Source organism: Crinia signifera, chromosome 7, assembly GCF_055691185.1.
Source record: "Crinia signifera chromosome 7, ASM5569118v1, whole genome shotgun sequence".
Classification (NCBI taxonomy): Eukaryota; Metazoa; Chordata; class Amphibia; order Anura; family Myobatrachidae; genus Crinia; species Crinia signifera.
In genome coordinates this window covers 60,724,791-60,743,510 of record NC_139223.1, presented here as the reverse complement: position 1 = coordinate 60,743,510, position 18,720 = coordinate 60,724,791, and the positions used below count along the sequence as shown (strand labels likewise).

General features: G+C 45.7%; 1 protein-coding gene across 2 annotated transcripts in view; it reads right to left on the bottom strand.

The window, feature by feature from the left end:
- The window catches only part of CCZ1 (CCZ1 vacuolar protein trafficking and biogenesis associated), a 35,371-nt gene extending 17,476 nt beyond the window's left edge, over positions 1 to 17,895 (bottom strand). The window contains exons 1-8 of one of the 2 annotated variants that reach the window (XM_083153182.1): positions 17,736 to 17,895; positions 16,148 to 16,238; positions 11,657 to 11,754; positions 11,376 to 11,469; positions 7,706 to 7,780; positions 7,000 to 7,047; positions 3,431 to 3,514; positions 925 to 1,100 (exon numbers count right to left, since the gene is read on the bottom strand). In XM_083153182.1, coding sequence (XP_083009308.1) covers positions 925 to 1,100; positions 3,431 to 3,514; positions 7,000 to 7,047; positions 7,706 to 7,780; positions 11,376 to 11,469; positions 11,657 to 11,754; positions 16,148 to 16,237 — 665 coding nt within the window. In that variant the 5' untranslated portion in view covers position 16,238; positions 17,736 to 17,895. Of the gene's footprint in view, positions 1 to 924; positions 1,101 to 3,430; positions 3,515 to 6,999; positions 7,048 to 7,705; positions 7,781 to 11,375; positions 11,470 to 11,656; positions 11,755 to 16,147; positions 16,239 to 17,605; positions 17,650 to 17,735 lie in introns of those variants that run through there. The other variant, XM_083153181.1, reaches the window with a different exon arrangement.
- Between the last annotated feature and the right edge of the window lie 825 nt (positions 17,896 to 18,720).

The following is an 18,720-nucleotide window of genomic DNA, read 5'->3' as shown; positions in this document are numbered from 1 at the left end:
CTTTAATGGCAGCAGCGGAATCAGCTCGGATTTCGCTCATTAATAATGCTCTTCCCTTCATAAATACTGTACCTATAGGAGCAGCGTCTGTAAGGTAGAACATACAGTATAAGGCAGGTGGTAACCGAGTCCCTGCTGTCTTTGTCCTGAGATCCTGGGAGAGGTGGATTAACCCATTCGTGGCTAACAAAAAGACGTTCTGTATTATTGGGCCGGTTCAGACCCGCTCAAAGGGGTTGAAATTCGGCCCCATTTTCGATGGTCAGGGGACGGCTGGGGGGGGGTCGATGCCTGGTCGGCAGCACCTTCCCCCTTTTGAACATCTCCGTCTGAAATGAAAGTCAGTTCATGCTGAATTTTATGTCAAATAATCCAATGGTCGGCGACCATCTAATGATTGGGGATGAAGGTGGCACGTGTTTGACGGGGCGACAGCGGCCGCTGATCTGTTCACTAGGCTGCGAGTATACGCAGCCTAGCCAACAGGCCTGAATGAGGCCCTATGTGTGGTTACAGTTTCACATTCATTACTAGCCTTTGCTAGGGTCTAGGGCAGGGATGGGGAACCTTTGGCCCTCCAGCTGTTTTTGAACTACACATCCCAGCATGCACTGCAGCAGTTGTAGCATGACCACATAGCAAAACTGTAACAAGGCATGCTGGGATTTGTAGTCCCACAACAGCTGGAGGGCCGAAGGTTCCCCATCCCTGGTCAAGACTATGCTTTTTGTATTTTACATGCATATTCAAAGTTACCCATAAAATGGAGTAAATAAGAGCAATAATAATGACCAATGACAATAAATATATACAGTAATATTGCAGCTCATCAGTTTACCAATCAATCATGGTCATAATGCAATTGATGGTGGTCACATCTGGGGAATACACATACATGCAGACTACAGCCTGCCAGCCACCTACCAGATGAGCTGGTCATTATACAAGAACGCTGTATATTTCACAAGATTAAGACTTTCTTCCACCCGGTTAATGAATGACTGGATTTTCAGGTAGGTCATCTTATCTAATGGAAAAAAACTGATGCCACCAAACACATCAAGCAGGTCACAGGACTGCAGATGTAATGTCTGCAGGTACTGCGGGAAGAGGAAATCACAAAAGATGGTTAAAAGTCTTAAACCTAGAGGTTTTAACCTCTTAATTCTCCTTAAACCCACTCACAATTTGGGCAACATTATTATTTTGGAGACATTATTAATCTTTTTCAAATTCACACTTTCTCAGCATCAGATCAAACTGTGAGCAAGATTATTCTCCAGCCATACCTTCTCATACCCACACGTGCCATCCCCTCTCACTCCCGTTCCAGAGCAAGACTACTCTCCAGCCATACTTTCTCATACCCACACGTGCCAATCCCCTCTCACTCCCGTTCCAGAGCAAGACTATTCTCCAGCCATACCTTCTCATACCCACACGTGTCATCCCCTCTCACTCCCGTTCCAGAGCAAGACTATTCTCCAGCCATACCTTCTCATACCCACACGTGCCATCCCCTCTCACTCCCGTTCCAGAGAAAGACTATTCTCCAGCCATACCTTCTCATACCCACACGTGACATCCCCTTTCACTCCCGTTCCAGAGCAAGACTATTCTCCAGCCATACCTTCTCATACCCACACGTGCCATCCCCTCTCACTCCCATTCCAGAGCAAGACTATTCTCCAGCCATACCTTCTCATACCCACACGTGTCATCCCCTCTCACTCCCGTTCCAGAGCAAGACTATTCTCCAGCCATACCTTCTCATACCCACACGTGCCATCCCCTCTCACTCCCATTCCAGAGCAAGACTATTCTCCAACCATACCTTCTCAGGCTCACACTGTGCCATCCCCTCTCACTCCCATTCCAGAGCAAGACGATTCTCCACAGCCATACCTTCTCATACCCACACGTGCCATCCCCTTTCACTCCCATTCCAGAGCAAGACTATTCTCCAACCATACCTTCTCATACCCACACGTGCCATCCCCTTTCACTCCCATTCCAGAGCAAGACTATTCTCCAACCATACCTTCTCATACCCACACGTGCCATCCCCTCTCACTCCCATTCCAGAGCTAGACTATTCTCCAGCCATCCCCTCTCACATCCATTCCAGAGCTAGACTATTCTCCAGCCGGATATAACAAGAATGTTGAGATACGCCTGACTTATTCCGACACTTGTGAGTTGTTTGAGAAGGGGAGAATTCCCCGTATATATTGTTATTCTAAACTTTTATATAACAATTAGGGAATATTCCCAATTGAATGTATGAAATTGGAATTGACATCAGTATTACACGAAGTATCCCCATAAATCTTCTTTCCACATATATGACTCCTATAATACCACCGAGGAGCACCTAAGAAAGTCATCAAAATCAGGGGAGTACCACCATTTATATCTTAGCGCTCATAATCTAAGTCACAGTTACTTCTTTCCATATTCTCCAGCCATACCCACACGTGCCATCCCCTTTTACTTCCATTCCAGAGCAAGACTATTCTCCAGCCATACCTTCTCATACCCACACGTGCCATCCCCTCTCACTCCCATTCCAGAGCAAGACTATTCTTCAGTCATACCTTCTCAGACCCACACTGTCCCACCCATCCTAACTCCCATTCCAGAGCACGACTGTTCTCCAGCCATACCTTCTCAGACCCACACTGTCCCACCCATCCTAACTCCCATTCCAGAGGAAGACTATTCTCCAGCTAGACCTTCTCAGACCCACACTGTCCCATCCATCCTAACTTCCATTCCAGAGCAAGACTATTCTCCAGAAATACCTTCCCTGACCCACACGGTCCCATCCATCCTTCTCTGACCCACACTGTCCCATCCATCCTAACTCCCATTCCAGAGCAAGACTATTCTCCAGCCATACCTTCTCAGACCCACACTGTCCCATCCATCCTAACTCCCATTCCAGAGCAAGACTATTCTCCAGATATACCTTCTCAGACCCACACTGCCCCATCCATCCTAACTCCCATTCCAGAGGAAGACTATTCTCCAGCTAGACCTTCTCAGACCCACACTGTCCCATACATCCTAACTTCCATTCCAGAGCAAGACTATTCTCCAGATATACCTTCTCTGACCCACACTGTCCTGCCCCCCTCCCCCGGACCCGTGATTTCCGGCACTCTTTTTACCAGCTCCGGGGGGGGGGGGGGGGGGGGGGGGGGAGCGGGGCTCTGGGGGGAATGCGGGAGACTTGCCCACCTTTCTGGGAGGCCGGGAGGTGGACCCGATTTTCTTGAGACTCCCGGCCATCCTGGGAGGGTAGGCAAGTATGCACTACACATTGACAAGTCCACATACTTCTACGTGTCCAATAATTACAACATTACACTGACATAGCAATGAATTTATTATGACCCACAAACTACCTATACATATTTATATTCACCCGATGAAAGAATTTTTCTAGTCTGTCTTTTAGAAGTGTGACTCCGCCAGCTTCCATCGCCTTGGTGAAAGTGCCATTAAATAGCTGTAGGGGAAATGTATTACACAATCAATTTTAATTTGAGCTTCACAAAAAAAGAAAACACAAAAAATACCCAGTGAAGATGATGTGGCCTAAACGTTATTGCCATGTAGTGGTGGGCAGAGTTCTGCAATGTAGTCACTAGTATTAAAGCAGCAACATTTTAAATTGTAACCCTGTGAGTATGAAGTGGATTTGTCAAAATAGGTGTGAAAACTGGCAAGAAAACCTTTTTATTAATCATAATGACCTGTAATGTTACCTTATATAGGAAATATAATCTTTTTTTTTTTTTTTTACACATTTTTTTATTTGAATTTATATAACAAATGTGGGTACTTGTGAGTTATCCGGGCTGCCGATTTTTTCATCGCGCCCGAAATCATGGGCATCGCGTCGGTCGTGGCCGTTATAAGGAGCCGCGACGCGATGCCCGCGATTTCCCATAGACAGTAATGTTAAAAGACACGATGGACACGATTTCCGACCCGATTTCCCATAGACAGTAATGTTAAAAGACGCGATGGACCCGATTTCCCATAGACAGCAATGTTAAAATAAAATGACAATGTGAAATTGGCCAATATGGGCATTTCACATTGGATATGTTTAAAAAAAAAATGTTTCATGGCCCCCCACCACCGTTAACGCCACCCCGCTATTGACGCCAACACGAAGCTTGGCGAGCGCAGCGAGCCCGCGAGGGGCGGCGGTACGCGTCCTCCGACCTTTTCATACTCCTACTATCCACTAGGGCGTAGAGTGAGAATAGAATAGTGTGGCGAGTGCAGCGAGCCACCGAGCCCGAAGCGTGGCGAGCGCAGCGAGCCCCGCGAGGGGACGTGGACACCTGTGAAGCCCGCAAGGGCACGCGGATACCTGTGAAGGTATCCGCGTCCGCTCGCCACGCTTCGGACTCGGTGGCTCGCTGCGCACGCCACACTATTCTATTCTCACTCCACGCCCTAGTGGATAGTAGGGGTATGAAAAGGTCGGAGGACGCGTACAGCCGCCCCTCGCGGGCTCGCTGCGCTCGCCACGCTTCGGGTTGGCGTCAATAGCGGGGTGGCGTTAACGGTGGTGGGGGGCCATGAAACCTTTTTTTTTAAAACATATCCAATGTGAAATGGCCATATTGGCCAATTTCACATTGTCATTTTATTTTAACATTGCTGTCTATGGGAAATCGGGTCCATCGCGTCTTTTAACATTACTGTCTATGGGAAATCGGGTCCATCGTGTCTTTTAACATTACTGTCTATGGGAAATCGCGGGCATAGCGTCGCGGCCCCTTATAACAGCCACGACCGATGCGATGCCCCCGATTTCGGCTAAATCGCGGGCATCGCGTCGGTCGGGTGTCCTTAAGTTAACTAAACTTAAGGACAAAATCGGCAGCCCGGATAACTCACAAGTACTCAAATGTGAGCTACGGTACCAATTTTCAGCAGATATTTTGCACATCTCTCACAGAAATGTTGGCACTCAAAGGGTTAAGGGGCTTGGTTCGTCATATGACATATTGCTGCTGTATATCTGGCGGTGATGTCACCAGAATCTTACTGCTACCCGCCACTTGCTGATAGTACATTTGAGTACATTTGGCCCCTGCAAGATTTTCAGATGATAAACAAAAATACAATAATATAGTTTCAGATAGACAAAAATAGATCTGAACTTAAGGAATTATTACACAAATAGTACCTAATTTAGGCCCTTATTCAGATCTGAGCTCAGTACAAATGTGTTTGGAAAATGGGAAAAACCATGGGGCAGATGTAACCTGTGCAAAGAGAGAGTTACATTTGGGTGGGGTGTGCTGAAACTGAAATCTAAATTGCAGTGTAAAAATAATGCAGCCAGTATTTACCCTGCACAGAAACTCACACAAATCTAACTCTATCTATACATGTTACATCTGCCCCACCTGCAGTGCACATGGTTTTGCCCCTTTTCCAAACAAAGTTGTACTGAGCTCAGATCTGAATAAGGCCCTTAGTGTTGTTTTTACATTTATTATAAACATATGTTGTTGAAATATGGTGCAAATAAAATTCAATGTTTTATTTATAATGTTTTTGCCAAACCTGGGCAAGAAGCCAAAACTCCTCTGTCTGGCATAATGGGGTAAATCCTATTAGCCGTGAGTTCCTGTGCCAAGGAGAGCTGTTTGGCACGACTGCAGCAATGACGTATGAGAACATACATGTATTGGTGTGTTTTTGGAGTGTTGGAGTAAATGAGAAGCATATATCTTGCAGCACAGACGCCCTGATGCACACTGGTGTCACCAGGACATGTGGGTAGTCCCTCAGGCTGGCGGAAGATTTCATAAGGAAATGCTTTTTTACAGTCAGAGCAGTAAAAGTATGGACTCTCTTCCAGAAAAAGTGGTTTTGGCAGACACAATAAATACATTTAAATTAAAGTTGGACAAGCATTTATTGTGAAACTACACATCCCAGCATGCCTTGCTTTGTTTTAGAATTCCCTAATAGCAAAACTGTGGCAAGGCATGATAGGAATTGTAGTTTCACAACACCAGGAGGGCCATAGTTTGGACATGCCTGCTCTAACTGGTCCTGTAAAAAGGCGGATGGATGAACGTCTTCTTTCAACCTAAACTACTATGTTACCATATGGTGTCAACTCTTCCTCCACACATTTATGTGGCCAAATGAGATTTACTTTGATCACTAAACAGACCCAATGCTGTAAGTCCACTGCTGCAGAAAGTTGGCCTTAGCAACCTTCTTACATGGAGAATGTCCCACCCCCATCATGGTCATACAGTAAAGTCATAACTATAAAGTAGGGATCACCATCGATGGCAATAGTGTAACTGTTCATCAATAATGGAATACTATGCAATGGATGACCATTGATGTTTTGAGCTATTGATGGTCATCCAATTTCTTTGACTGATTGGCATGTGGGCCAATCAAAACATGAGGTTAGTTATAAGGTTTCAGAATTGCCCCCTCCCTCTAGATTAGAAGCTTTCAGGAGAGGGCCCTTTCCACAGTGATCCTCACCATCTTATATTTACTTCTTCTGGTTTTGTGATGACAAAAGAAAACTGATAACTGATGGAACAAGATAACCACACAGAACACCAAATATGCTGAATGAACCAGCCCTGTGTTGGCTCCATGAAAATATTTCTGTGCTGACAAGGCTGATTATAAGAACTGTACCAGAAAACACGCACTAATGTGGCCAGTACAGAATACAGTGTAATCCAGGGCTGGGCAACACCGGCCCTCCAGATGTTAGTGAACTACACATCCCAGCATGCCTTGCATCAGTTTCAGCATGGCCACATAGCAAAACTAATGCAAAGCATCCTGGGATGTGTAGTTCACTAACATCTGGAGGGCCGGTGTTGCCCAGCCCTGGTGTAATCAGAGCTGTCTGATCAATTGCAGTTTGTGTGGAATTTGCTCCTTAGGAAAAATTATATGTCAGACAGCGTTTTTGTTACTTACCTTATACATTTTGTAGCATTGCTTCAGTACTGATGAATATACTTTGTCCTTGAAAAACAAAATAGCACATTTTTCTATTATAAAGTGTATGACATACAGTAACTCCTTTCATTCATCAATGATTGAGCTTTTGCGCATTCTCTATTAAACTTTACATCCTAAGGGCCCCTTTCACATGCTCCGGCTCCTGCCAGGCGGCGATACTCTGCATGGCCAAAAAGCTGTGCCGCACTCAGAAGTTTACAATGGTGGGGATGGCCACAGCCCGGCAGCCGTCCCTTCCAGTGTTGGGATCCGACAGCATTCGGGGCAGCTGGGCCGTGGCCGTCCCATGTAAATGGACACAATCGAGTCCATGATTAACTACTTTGTGCGAGGTTTCGCTGCCCGGCAGGAGCATGTAAAAGGGGCATAAAGACACTAACTGCCATTGGGAACACCAACCTTCTGTCTTGACCATACATATAACAGGAAGCACCAGGTGCTGCTAATCAGCCAGTGATTCCCAATACATCCTATGAAAACCCGGGTTGGATCTACTTGATGCTGCTCTAAATCTTAATCCCATGTGGAAGTATGCTGTCCCTGCCACACTATCTAGTAACTCCAGAGCACCAAAGAGGTGAGGAGGCCTTTATTTTATAGGATAGATATTATTAAACAAAATGAAATATTATGTAAAATAATTTAAAAAAACATTACCTACCAGTAACTCATCTTCTTGGTATTCTAAAACAGTCTTCCCATCTTTTTGCTTTTCTAAAACTGGATTTTTGACCACCTAAAAATTTAATAAAACTAAAAATTATACAAAAAAACTGGAAAAGCCAATAATGATGTTTAAACCAGCCTTCCATGGGCACCTAAAGTTACGATGTTGCTTTTCACCTGAACATGAGTGACAAATTAAACAATTAAATAGTGATGGCATGTACATATATCATGCTGGTCTACAGAACAATGATTTCTCAATTTGAAAAACAGGGCTACAGAGTGTACTGAAACTTTTACATTTATACAAGGGGCATGCAATAAATTCCTGGATGGACAAAACAGGAATGTCCTCTACATGCCAGATGAAGGGTTCCACTGCAGCTTCAGATGACTCAAAACTAATCCCACGTATCTTGCGCTTGATTTGTGAGAACATAAAGTCATCAGATGGGGCCAGGTCTGGACTGTAAATTGGATGACCAAGATTGTGGTTGGATAGGTGCATTGTCATGCTGGAGAAGGGCACAATAAGTGCAAGTTCTTGGCCAGCACCTGGAAATGGCTTCCAGCACTTGCATCATGAATTGGTTGGCATACTATTCCCCAGTGAAGGTGCGCTGCTGCATGAGTGGTATGGTAGCTACATGCCCAGCCATGACCATAAAAAACAGCCACCATTTGCTCACAAAGGCATTGGCAGTAAACCTCTAATGGGGGTTCACTGGGCCAACTGTTTGGGTCTTGGGCAGAGTGGGCTGCATCACCGACCAAGTAGTAGTAGTAAGTTTATTTATAAGGCGCCGCAAAGTGTCCGCAGCACCGTACATAGCAAACAAAAAACAAATTACAAGGAAACGTACAGGGTGTGTTGAAAAATACAGTATAAATAGGGGTATAGCCGGTAGAACTAAAATCAGCATCAGTTCAGAAGTAGGTGTGGAAATTGTCGAGGAGACTGAAGATGAAGTATAGGAAGGAAAGGACAGGAGCACAGGTGAGGTAATGAGGTAGGGTGAGTACGTGAGGAAGGAGGTAACAGACTAAAAGTAGGTGGGTGGACGAACGAAAAACAATAGGATAAGTAGGAACAGAGGGGAACGGAAGCAGGATAGGATGATCAAAAGAGGTTAGGAGGAGGGATAGGCTAGTCGAAAAAAGTGGGTTTTGAGGGAGCGCTTGAAGGAGGTAAGGGAATCAGAAAGCCTGATGGGTGGCGGGAGGTTGTTCCAGTGCAGGGGGGCAGCACGAGAGAAGACTTGGACACGGGAGTGGGAGGAGGTGATTAGGTGAGAGGTCAGTCGGCGGTCAGCGATGGAGCGAAGAGGACGGGAGGGAGTGTGGATAGAGATCAGTGAAGAGAGGTAAGGAGCGGTGGAGGAGGAGAGAGCCTTGTAGGTGGTAGTGAGGAGTTTAAAGAGAACTCGGAAAGGAATGGGGAGCCAGTGAGACAGAGGGAGGAGGCAGAGGTAGAGCGGCGGGAGAGGAAGATGAGCCTAGCAGCAGCGTTAAGAATGGATTGGAGAGGTGCGAGGCGGGTGAGAGGTAGCCCAGAGAGAAGGATATTGCAGTAGTCAAGGCGGGAGATGACAAGAGAGTGAATGAGAATTTTGGTCGCGTCAGTGGAGAGGAATGGTCTGATGCGTGAGATGTTGCGTAGGTGAAAGCGGCAAGACTGTGAGAGAGCACGAATGTGGGGGTGAAAGAGAGGGATGAGTCAATGATGACACCAAGGCAGCGCGTTTGGTTGGTGGAGGTGATCTCGGTTTCACCAATGCTGATGGAGATAGTGGGAGAAGAGGGGATGTTCGGGGGATGGAAGATTAGAAGTTCAGTTTTAGCCATGTTTAGTTTCAGGAAGCGTTGGGTCATCCAGGCTGAGATGGCCGTGAGGCATTCGGAGACCTTGGACAGGAGTGATGGGGATAGGTCGGGGGAGGAGTAGTATGTAGGGGAAGAAGGGGGGGGGGGTAGTTAAATCATACAGCAGATATATACATGCTGGAACGATCCCCCGGGATCACCAGCGCTACCAAAAAATCAGCATAAGCTATTGCAGTGTTAAGCCTGCCCGCCAAACCAAAAGGAGTCCGGGGACGGGCTTAACACTACACTGGTTTATGCCAATTCCCGTCCGGCACACAATGCAAACAGCTCTAGCAATCTCTGGGGGATCTGTGATTCAGCACATATATTACATGCATGTATATATGTGCTGTGTGATCCCTCCCCCTGCACCCCCTCTGGTCTCGAATCAAAACTGTACATCAAGGATTCATTGCCATGGATGATCTCCCAGACAGAGTTTGAATGAACTTCAAACCATGACCAAACCTGGCCAGCATGTTGCAGAAACAAAATCTCCACAGCCTCCTTCTGCCCTCAAATAAGCTGATATTGCAGTGGGAGTATCAAGCAGACGGATTCTGATGAGATGACCGTCTCATTCTCTAATTGGGCCACAATCACCCTGGTATCTACCTCATCTATAGCCCACATGGCAGCAGCACTCCTAACCATCCAGGGACTGTCTACTGCACCGAAGTTCTGTAACCCACTCAAACACAATGGTTCGGGACAATGTTTTCTCCACAAATGCCGCTTGCAGTTGGTTAAAACACTCTTACCATTGCAACCATTCTTGTAGTCATAGATCATAGCTTTTCAGAAGCTTCTGTGGAGCTCCATAACAAGTTTGTGAAGGAAGGGAACAGTGCTACTTGTATAGAGTTCTGTGCCTTGACATTTCACAAGAACTTTATTCAGAGATTACAATCCAGACAGTTTGATTGTTTATTTTCTACCTATGCAATGCACATCCGAAAAACTTATGGCGCTTCCTCTGTACCCCGACTGGTTACCTCTCAAGCCTAATTTTTAGTGAGTGGCAGATGATGCTGTGGGTGTGCAGCCTAATTATTTTCAAGCATTTTTAGCTGTTTTGTTTGTTCAGCTACATCAGTTCCCTGCTAATGGTGACGCATGGAGGAGGCTAAACTAGTCACTAAACTTCCACATGGAAGCTGACATCAGCCGGGCCACGGTAAAATGGAGGGGGCAGGGTCACGCCCCCGTGAAAAGAATAAACGAGAGGGAGAGAGAGAGGACAGGCTGCTGCTGCAGCGGTCTGTCTCCCAGCTCAGGACACATGGAACTGAGCAGCGTGTACTGAGCTGGGGAGAGAGGCTGTGCCTGGTTCACTGCAATGGGGCAGGGGGAAGCAGAAGTACCCCCCCCCCCCTCTCAGTGCCACTGGGAATACATACTCCGTACCCAATGTTCATTCTCTGAAAGTACAGGAGAACATGCTGGAATATTTCTACAAAGGCGAGTTTCCATTTACAGCTAGATTCTTCCTATAATGTGATTTTATTTGTGTATCACCACCTGTTTGTACTTGTGCCATAATGATCCCCTTCATCTAATTTACTTCCAGTATGACACAGCCTATTAGGTTCTGCAAAATGATGCACAGGTTAAATGTAGTCCTTTTATATTGAAAATAGAGACTAAAAGATGGACTATTACTTCTACATAATAATAATAATCTAATATCCTATGGATTAACACATGTAAACAAACCCATTTGGGAGTGTTTAGTACAATAGCACAGTGGTTTGCATACAATCTGTCATTTGTAGAGGATAAAAGACGCCAGCTCTTACCATAACCATCCAAAAGCTATCTTCTGCCTCATGGAAGAACTGCCTGTTCTTCTGGGTGTGTAATGACTGTGCTGGTTTTGTTGGGTTAAAGGTCCTAAGATACAATAACATTATGTTAAAATCAATGAAAGTAGATTCTATACAAAACTAGAATACCTTTGGCTAGTGACCAGTAAATTGCACTACTGGTGGCCGATATGCGAGCCTCCAGGGTCTAATACCTGAATTACCAATCACATCGTTTGGCTATAAAGAACACAGTCTGTAGGGGAGTGCAGTACCTGGTAAACTGAACTATCGCTTCACATAAGCCAACATTTTTTATTTTTTCATTTTTCTCAATATCATTTGGATGGTAAAAGAGAATCTTCTTTTCTTCCTGCAAGACACAAAAGACAAGCGAGGGCATTTAACAGTAGCAATACATATACAGAATTCTGAAAGCATATAATAGGAGAGGACTACCAACGCACTGTGCAAGTCGTTTCTAGGCTGTATTAGTGAAATCACATTAAATCACTTCCTGGCTTGCTGCGGGCTAAATTGCTTATACGGCTTATATTAAACTCACAAGGTCTTCTTCCTTTCTGATACAAAGAGTCTGTTGTAGCCTTATTTATTTGCCGACAGTTGCTACAAATCCAATTTTAAAGATACTCTAAGAATAAAATACCATATATTCTTAATTGTGTGTTAGGGAGGATGCATATACTGAAAATAGACGTAGCCTTTCACTGTGCAGACTACAGGTATTGAGCAGCAGCCAGACTAGCTTCCGGAATAGGATGTGCATCTCTGGCTGATATATAATATGTCCTTGAGTATCACCGATAAGTAGAGGGGGAAAAAAAAAAGTCTCGGCCGTGGTGAGATGGGACTCCTGATATTCATGAGTAGTAGTAGTCATTCTAGCACGCTGCAGCTTTCCAAATCCAAGCAGTTCCTCTTTTTCAGTCTAGTCTGCATATCAGTGCTGAAATACAGACCAGACCAGTGCTAGAAGCACCACAGCAGAAAGTAACACCCCAGGCCGGGATGAGGAACTGCACGGGTTTTGAATGATCACTACATGAGGTATATATCGCACATGAATAAGGCAGGAGGGCTTTACAGAGTATTGAATATTGATTGATGTGCTCTAGAGACAGATTCATAGGCCTTTCACACCGCACAAATAACCCCGGTCGATTCTGTTCGGCGTGCGGTGTCAAAGGGCCATGTCGAATATCCCGGGTACAGCACCCAGGCAATATGAGCCGGGATAAAAGCAGTGTTATTCCTGGGGTGGACCCGGGTTGCTGGGCAGTGTGAACGGGTAACCCGGGTCGAGCGACCTGGGTCCCGCTCACTATTATGGAGGAAGCAGCAGCGTCACCTCAGTGCTACCTCCTCCCCTGCCCTGACGCACCACCGCTCCACCCCCTGCCAAACAGCGCAAATGTCGGGACAGACCAGTGTCCAAATCTCATGTGCAACCCGGCATTTGCAGTGTGAAAGGGGTATCCATAACTACTACAGAGAAAAATTAAATAATATTGATAATTTAGTTTTTTTTTAATACATCAGACAAAAATGTTTCACAATTTGTTTTATTAAACATATAAATAAAATTATATTTAGTAATCAGACAAAAACTTGTATTAAATATTAAATAGCAAAAATAACTATAAATAATTATTAAAAAGCATTAAAATGACATTCATTTTGATGCTTCTTTTGTCTATTTGGTAAATCTCTAAAAGTTTTACAAATATGGACTACATAGCTTTAAGGCCCATACACACTGGGCGACTGAGATGAAAGCCGCTCAAAACAGCAGGTTTGAGCGGCTTTCAACTCAAAGACACCCTGTGTGTATGGCCCGGCGATGAGTGGTGATCGCTGCTGTGCACTCCCGCATTATCGCCGGGAATGCCGTTCATCTGCTGGTATTACCAGCAGATAAACGGCTTTGAGGATGGCATTGTATAGCCGGTACTTGTTTCCTAGCACGGCCACACCGATCATGATCGTGGGCATCGTTAGTAAAAATCGGGGGCATCGCGGCCTTCGCATGCACTAAAAAAATCGGGTGCGATGGTACCGACGCGATGCCCCATAGGAAACAATGTTAAATGGCTCAATTTACCCGCGATGCCCCCGATTTCCCATAGGAAACAATGTTAAATGCCTTAATTTACCCAAATCATCATAGGGAACAATGGTAAATGGGCCAGAAACCCCCAAAAACACCCCTGAACAGTGAAATGTCCCCCCAAAAGTAGTTAACGCCACCCCACGATCAACGTGAACCCGAAGCGTGGCGAGCGCAGCGAGGGGCGGCGGTACGCGTCCTCCGACCTTTTCATACCCCCACTATCCACGTCGGCGTGGAGTTGAGAATAGAATAGTGTGGCAAGCGCAGCGAGCCACCGAGCCCGAAGCGTGGCGAGGGGACGCGGATACCTGTGAAGCCCGCGAAGGGACGCGTTTACCTGTGAAGGTATCCGCGTGCGCTCGCCACGCTTCGGGCTCGGTGGCTCGCTGCGCTCACCACACTATTCTATTCTCAACTCCACGCCGACGTGGATAGTGGGGGTATGAAAAGGTCGGAGGACGCGTACCGCTGCGCTCGCCACGCTTCGGGTTCACGTTGATCGTGGGGTGGCGTAAACTACTTTTGGGGGGACATTTCACTGTTCAGGGGTGTTTTGGGGGGTTTCTGGCCCATTTACCATTGTTCCCTATGATGATTTGGGTAAATTGAGCCATTTAACATTGTTTCCTATGGGAAATCGGGGGCATCGCGGGTAAATTGAGGCATTTAACATTGTTTCCTATGGGAAATCGGGAGCATCGCGTCTGGACCATTTAAGCCTTTTTTAGCCGCCTGCGACGCGACCGACACGACTTTTTTCAATGCATTTCAATGGGAAATCGGGGGCGTCGCAGACCACTAAAAATTACACCCGATGCCAGCGATTGTGGCCGTGCTAGGAAACAAGTACCGTATAGCCCTGCACTGTGGAAAGCCTTCCTCCCCCGCTGACGGCGCCGGGCAGGGGTAAGCCACTCAGTGTGTATGCACTGAGCAGCTTTCCCCCCAGCGATGATCATTGCTGTCCATACACGCTGGGCATAGTCACCCAGTGTGTATGGACCTTTACATTACTCTTTGCTGGCCTACTCCAGGAGAGATTTCATGGTGTTCTCTCCACTGCTTGATAGCTGAAAATATTCAGATTTTCTAATTATTTGAGAGCAACTGAGATGTATTTCTGATTGTTCGATGTACACATAATTTACAGGCATAAAATGATAAAAAAAATTGTACAATTTCGCTGCAAAGCCAGTGGCCGGGCCACCCTGTTTCGGGTCGCAGCTGCTGTGTGTGAAGTCACACTGCTGCCACGGCACGCCCTGCAAACAGTCTGGACAAGCCTGCATTGTCCATACCACGCCCCCTGCAATGACGCATAACTGCCTCCACCCCTAAGACTACGGCCACATTTTTATCAATGTGCCTGTAATTTCAGGGCACGCTCAGATTAGCAAAATAATCGATTACAATTTTTTCTAATCTTCGTATGAAGCTGAATTAGGCCCACTGTATACAATGACCTTCCGACTGTCTGACTAAGCTGTATATGAAACATAAATGTATTTTGTGTTTTAACTTTATCCAATCCATGAGATCTCTGATTATGGGATGCGAATATTCCAAAATTTGGAAAAATCCAAAAACTACTGGTCCCAAGCATATCGGTATGGATAATTGAACCACATAAATATAAGTATTAAGCTTTAAACAATGAATAAGAATTTAATAATGAAAGGCCTTATACACACACCGAGCTTTCGTTGTGTAATAAAATAAAATGCAAGCTCTACATAACGGAGTGCTAACGTGCACATTAACAACAGTATACAACTGAACTCTGCGTGTGGATGATAAATGGTTGATATAAATGCTTGATTTGTTTGTACAAATATACATAACTTTCCCATTTATTTCAATGGGGTTTTCAGTGTGCGACCGATGACTCCACCTATAATAGGCAGCGGACTAGTTATTAACAGTGCCTAATAGGGACATTTTATGGAACCTGTCACTTACATAGTGTTCATTCTAGCACCCGCTACATTTGAAAATTCATGCAGTTCCTCTTCCCTGCCTGGGGTGTCACTGTCTGCTGTGAACCCCTGCACACGCAGTTGTGTGCAGGTTACCAGCCGCATGCCCAAGCAGGCTGACGTCACATGACATTAGCGCGTGCCCCAAATTTCTGTCCGTCTTCAGCCTAGATAAAAGTCACTTTAGACAGACTTATCTGTGAAGGGGAAAAAAAATCCTTTGATGGGGAGCGACCATCGGATGAGTTTTCGTGCTTGCGGCTTCATACAAGAGGTTGTGCAAGGGTTCACATCCACTCACATGCAAATGCAGGGATTTGCACGGCGGGGGGGACGGACAGACGTCCGGCGTTTACCAGGCTGCGAACACGTGTAGCCTAGCAAACAGGTCTGAATTAGGCCCTTTGTGTCTGGTTTCAGAATCACATAGTAGTGTAAAGCAAGCATACGTTTTGGGGACTTTGGGGTTGATGAACCAAGCAGTGAAAAGAGTAAAGAAATACAACGGCGGAGAAGTATGAGAACAGCAACCAATCCGCTGTGAGGTACAAATGATGAAGTATATTCTATAATATGCAACTTCTTTCCATGAGCAACTTTTCCAATTTGTCTCTCCTGAAGGATTGATACATGTCCCCTTACAAACATAAACAACTTACCTCTCCTTCTCTTGGGCCAAATTTTGGATTATAGATGAAGAAATTTTGCAGAGATGGAGGATAGTGCTTTTCCTGCACTGCAAAGGCCATCCTGAGGGGAGGGGAATGAAGACACAGCTCAGTAACACGTCACACTGCCTAGTTCTTTTCTTTCCCTTAAATATAATCATGAAAACAAATCTGGTTCCTCAAATTCTAAACCGAGAGAAACAGGATTCTTTGCAGGACAGGGCAGGCTCCTGGCCCAATGTAAAGTCAGTCTTGTGCACTTTAGTGATGAGATAAAACATCTGCTCCGCATTATCAGCACACTGTGTCACTGTTATTTGTTATCGGCCAGCATTATTCCCACATTTGAGTGTATTATTCTCATATGTTTAGAACATGGGGTACACTGGTGGTCCTCTCTACAGCTACCGCTCCTGACCCCTTAGTCTAAATTCAATGGTAATCGCCCTGCACTCTCTAGAACAGGCATTCCCAACCACAGTCCTCAAGGCACACCAACAGTGCAGGTTTTAGTGATATCCAGACTTCAGCACAGATGGTTTAATACCTCAGATACTAATTAAGTCACCTGTGCTCAAGCCTGTATATCTACAAAACCTGCACTGTTGGTGTGCCTTGAGGACCGTGGTTGGGAATGCCTGCTCTAGAAGTACCCCCACCACCAGCCGGCTGGCACCCAAGTGGTGGCTAGGGTGACCAACTCATCCCTTTAATCCGGGACACATATTAATTACACAGGTTCCGTGGCTGGCTTTCACCTGGTTTTTAAACTGCCACTAGTGGCAACCGTCCCCCCTGTAAGCTCCCAACTCCTCCTGTGACCGTCATGTAATCGATCTGCTCAGCACCCCTGCTAGCCAGCTGTACCCTCGCCAGGTGAAACTGTGCTGCTGCTGGCTGCCTGGAATAGAAGTGGCCACAGCAGTGGTCCCCTCTGTAGTTCCTGACACCTAAAACCCATTTGTCCCTATCTGGCAGCATTTTTCTACAGCTCATCATCGCCATACTCTTCACCAGCGACGGCAGGGACTATCTGGTTCAGCAATGAGTGGAAATATATGCACAGAACCTGCAGTCAAAAGCCAGCTTAGCCCATGCTCTGTACTTAAACCCCCCAGCTAGGTGGTTGCAGCATTTGCACTGTTTCTGCTTATTATGTGTAACTGTAACCCTTTCTATCATTACTTTTCACATTTGTTTTTCCTGGTATTCAGTTTTGTATCTTTGCAATGTACAGCACAGTGGGGAAATATATGAAACCTTATAAATCAAAGCTAATCACAATAGATATACTAATGTACATACATAATGTGTCAGTAAGGAATGTAACAAGGCAGCAATGATAGACTCTATGCACCAATCTAGCCACAGTACAAGCTCCTGATGCTGGCAAAGGGTAATGCAGCATTAGAGGGGAGGAATGGGGCAGTGCTGGTGAATGATACATACAGCAGCTCACTCACTGGGCGCAGTGACATGGCGATGAGATAATGGGTGCAGAGGGACTGCCAATAACCTATATCCCACACATGGGCAGCTGTGGGGCCGGGTAGCTGCCAATACCTGTGCCCACACTCACCTGATCACCTGCCCTCAGCTTCACATATTTCCTTAACACACAGGCACAACCAGGAAGAACTCTGTATGTGCGCCGGCACCCGGGGGGAATCCCCGGCCAGTGTGTACAGTAAAACAAGAACCTTTGCGGATTAAACCACCCCAAACACCCCTCCGCAGCCGAGTGGTTGGAACCAGAACGGAGGCGTCGTCGTTGGAGCGCACCATAACATTATATTAGGGGTGAGATTTAATTTCTTTCTTTCAGTGGCCTGACCTCAAAGTAATGTTTTTTCTTAAACCCCCCTCTACTTCTACAGAATGTAACATTCTGAACTGAATTTTCATCCCTTCCCTTCTGATTGGCTGTTACCGCTGCCGGCTAAAAGTGTTGTTTAATCCTGCTCCTGAGTCCTGACTCTGAGGGCAGTATGAGTCTGTCTGTGTGACTGTGACGTGATGTAACAGTGTATAGCGTGCAGGAGCTTTTGCTCTTTATAATAGACTGTGTTATAAGGAAACATGATATCAGTAATATCACTGCAAACACAATAATAAGTATTACTGTACTTTAAGTACAATGCAGCCACTGATGTGTCCAGGGTATTATAATAATGCCCATGCACAACTAACCTTAAAACAGGGCTGCCTACCTGACCCTCTCCATCAGGGAGAAAGTGCTCTGTTCCTAGACTTCCCTGGTAATGTATGATTGCCATCACCTGTGGTGAGCTAGTTATTTGCTAAGAAAGGTGTTTAACCACAGGTGATGGCAATCCTACATTACCAGGGAGGTCCAGAAACAGAGCATGTTCTCCCTGAAGGAGAGGAGCAGGTAGGCAACCATGCCTTAGAAACAATTGCAATATATTTCCATCCATCATTAAAGTGATCCTGGAGAGGTGGTGCAACTCATGACAGAATATCAACATCATTATTGTCAACATTGTCATAATGTTGACATTTGCGGGATTGATAGGGTTAGTGCTAGGGTTCGCATTGCTGCA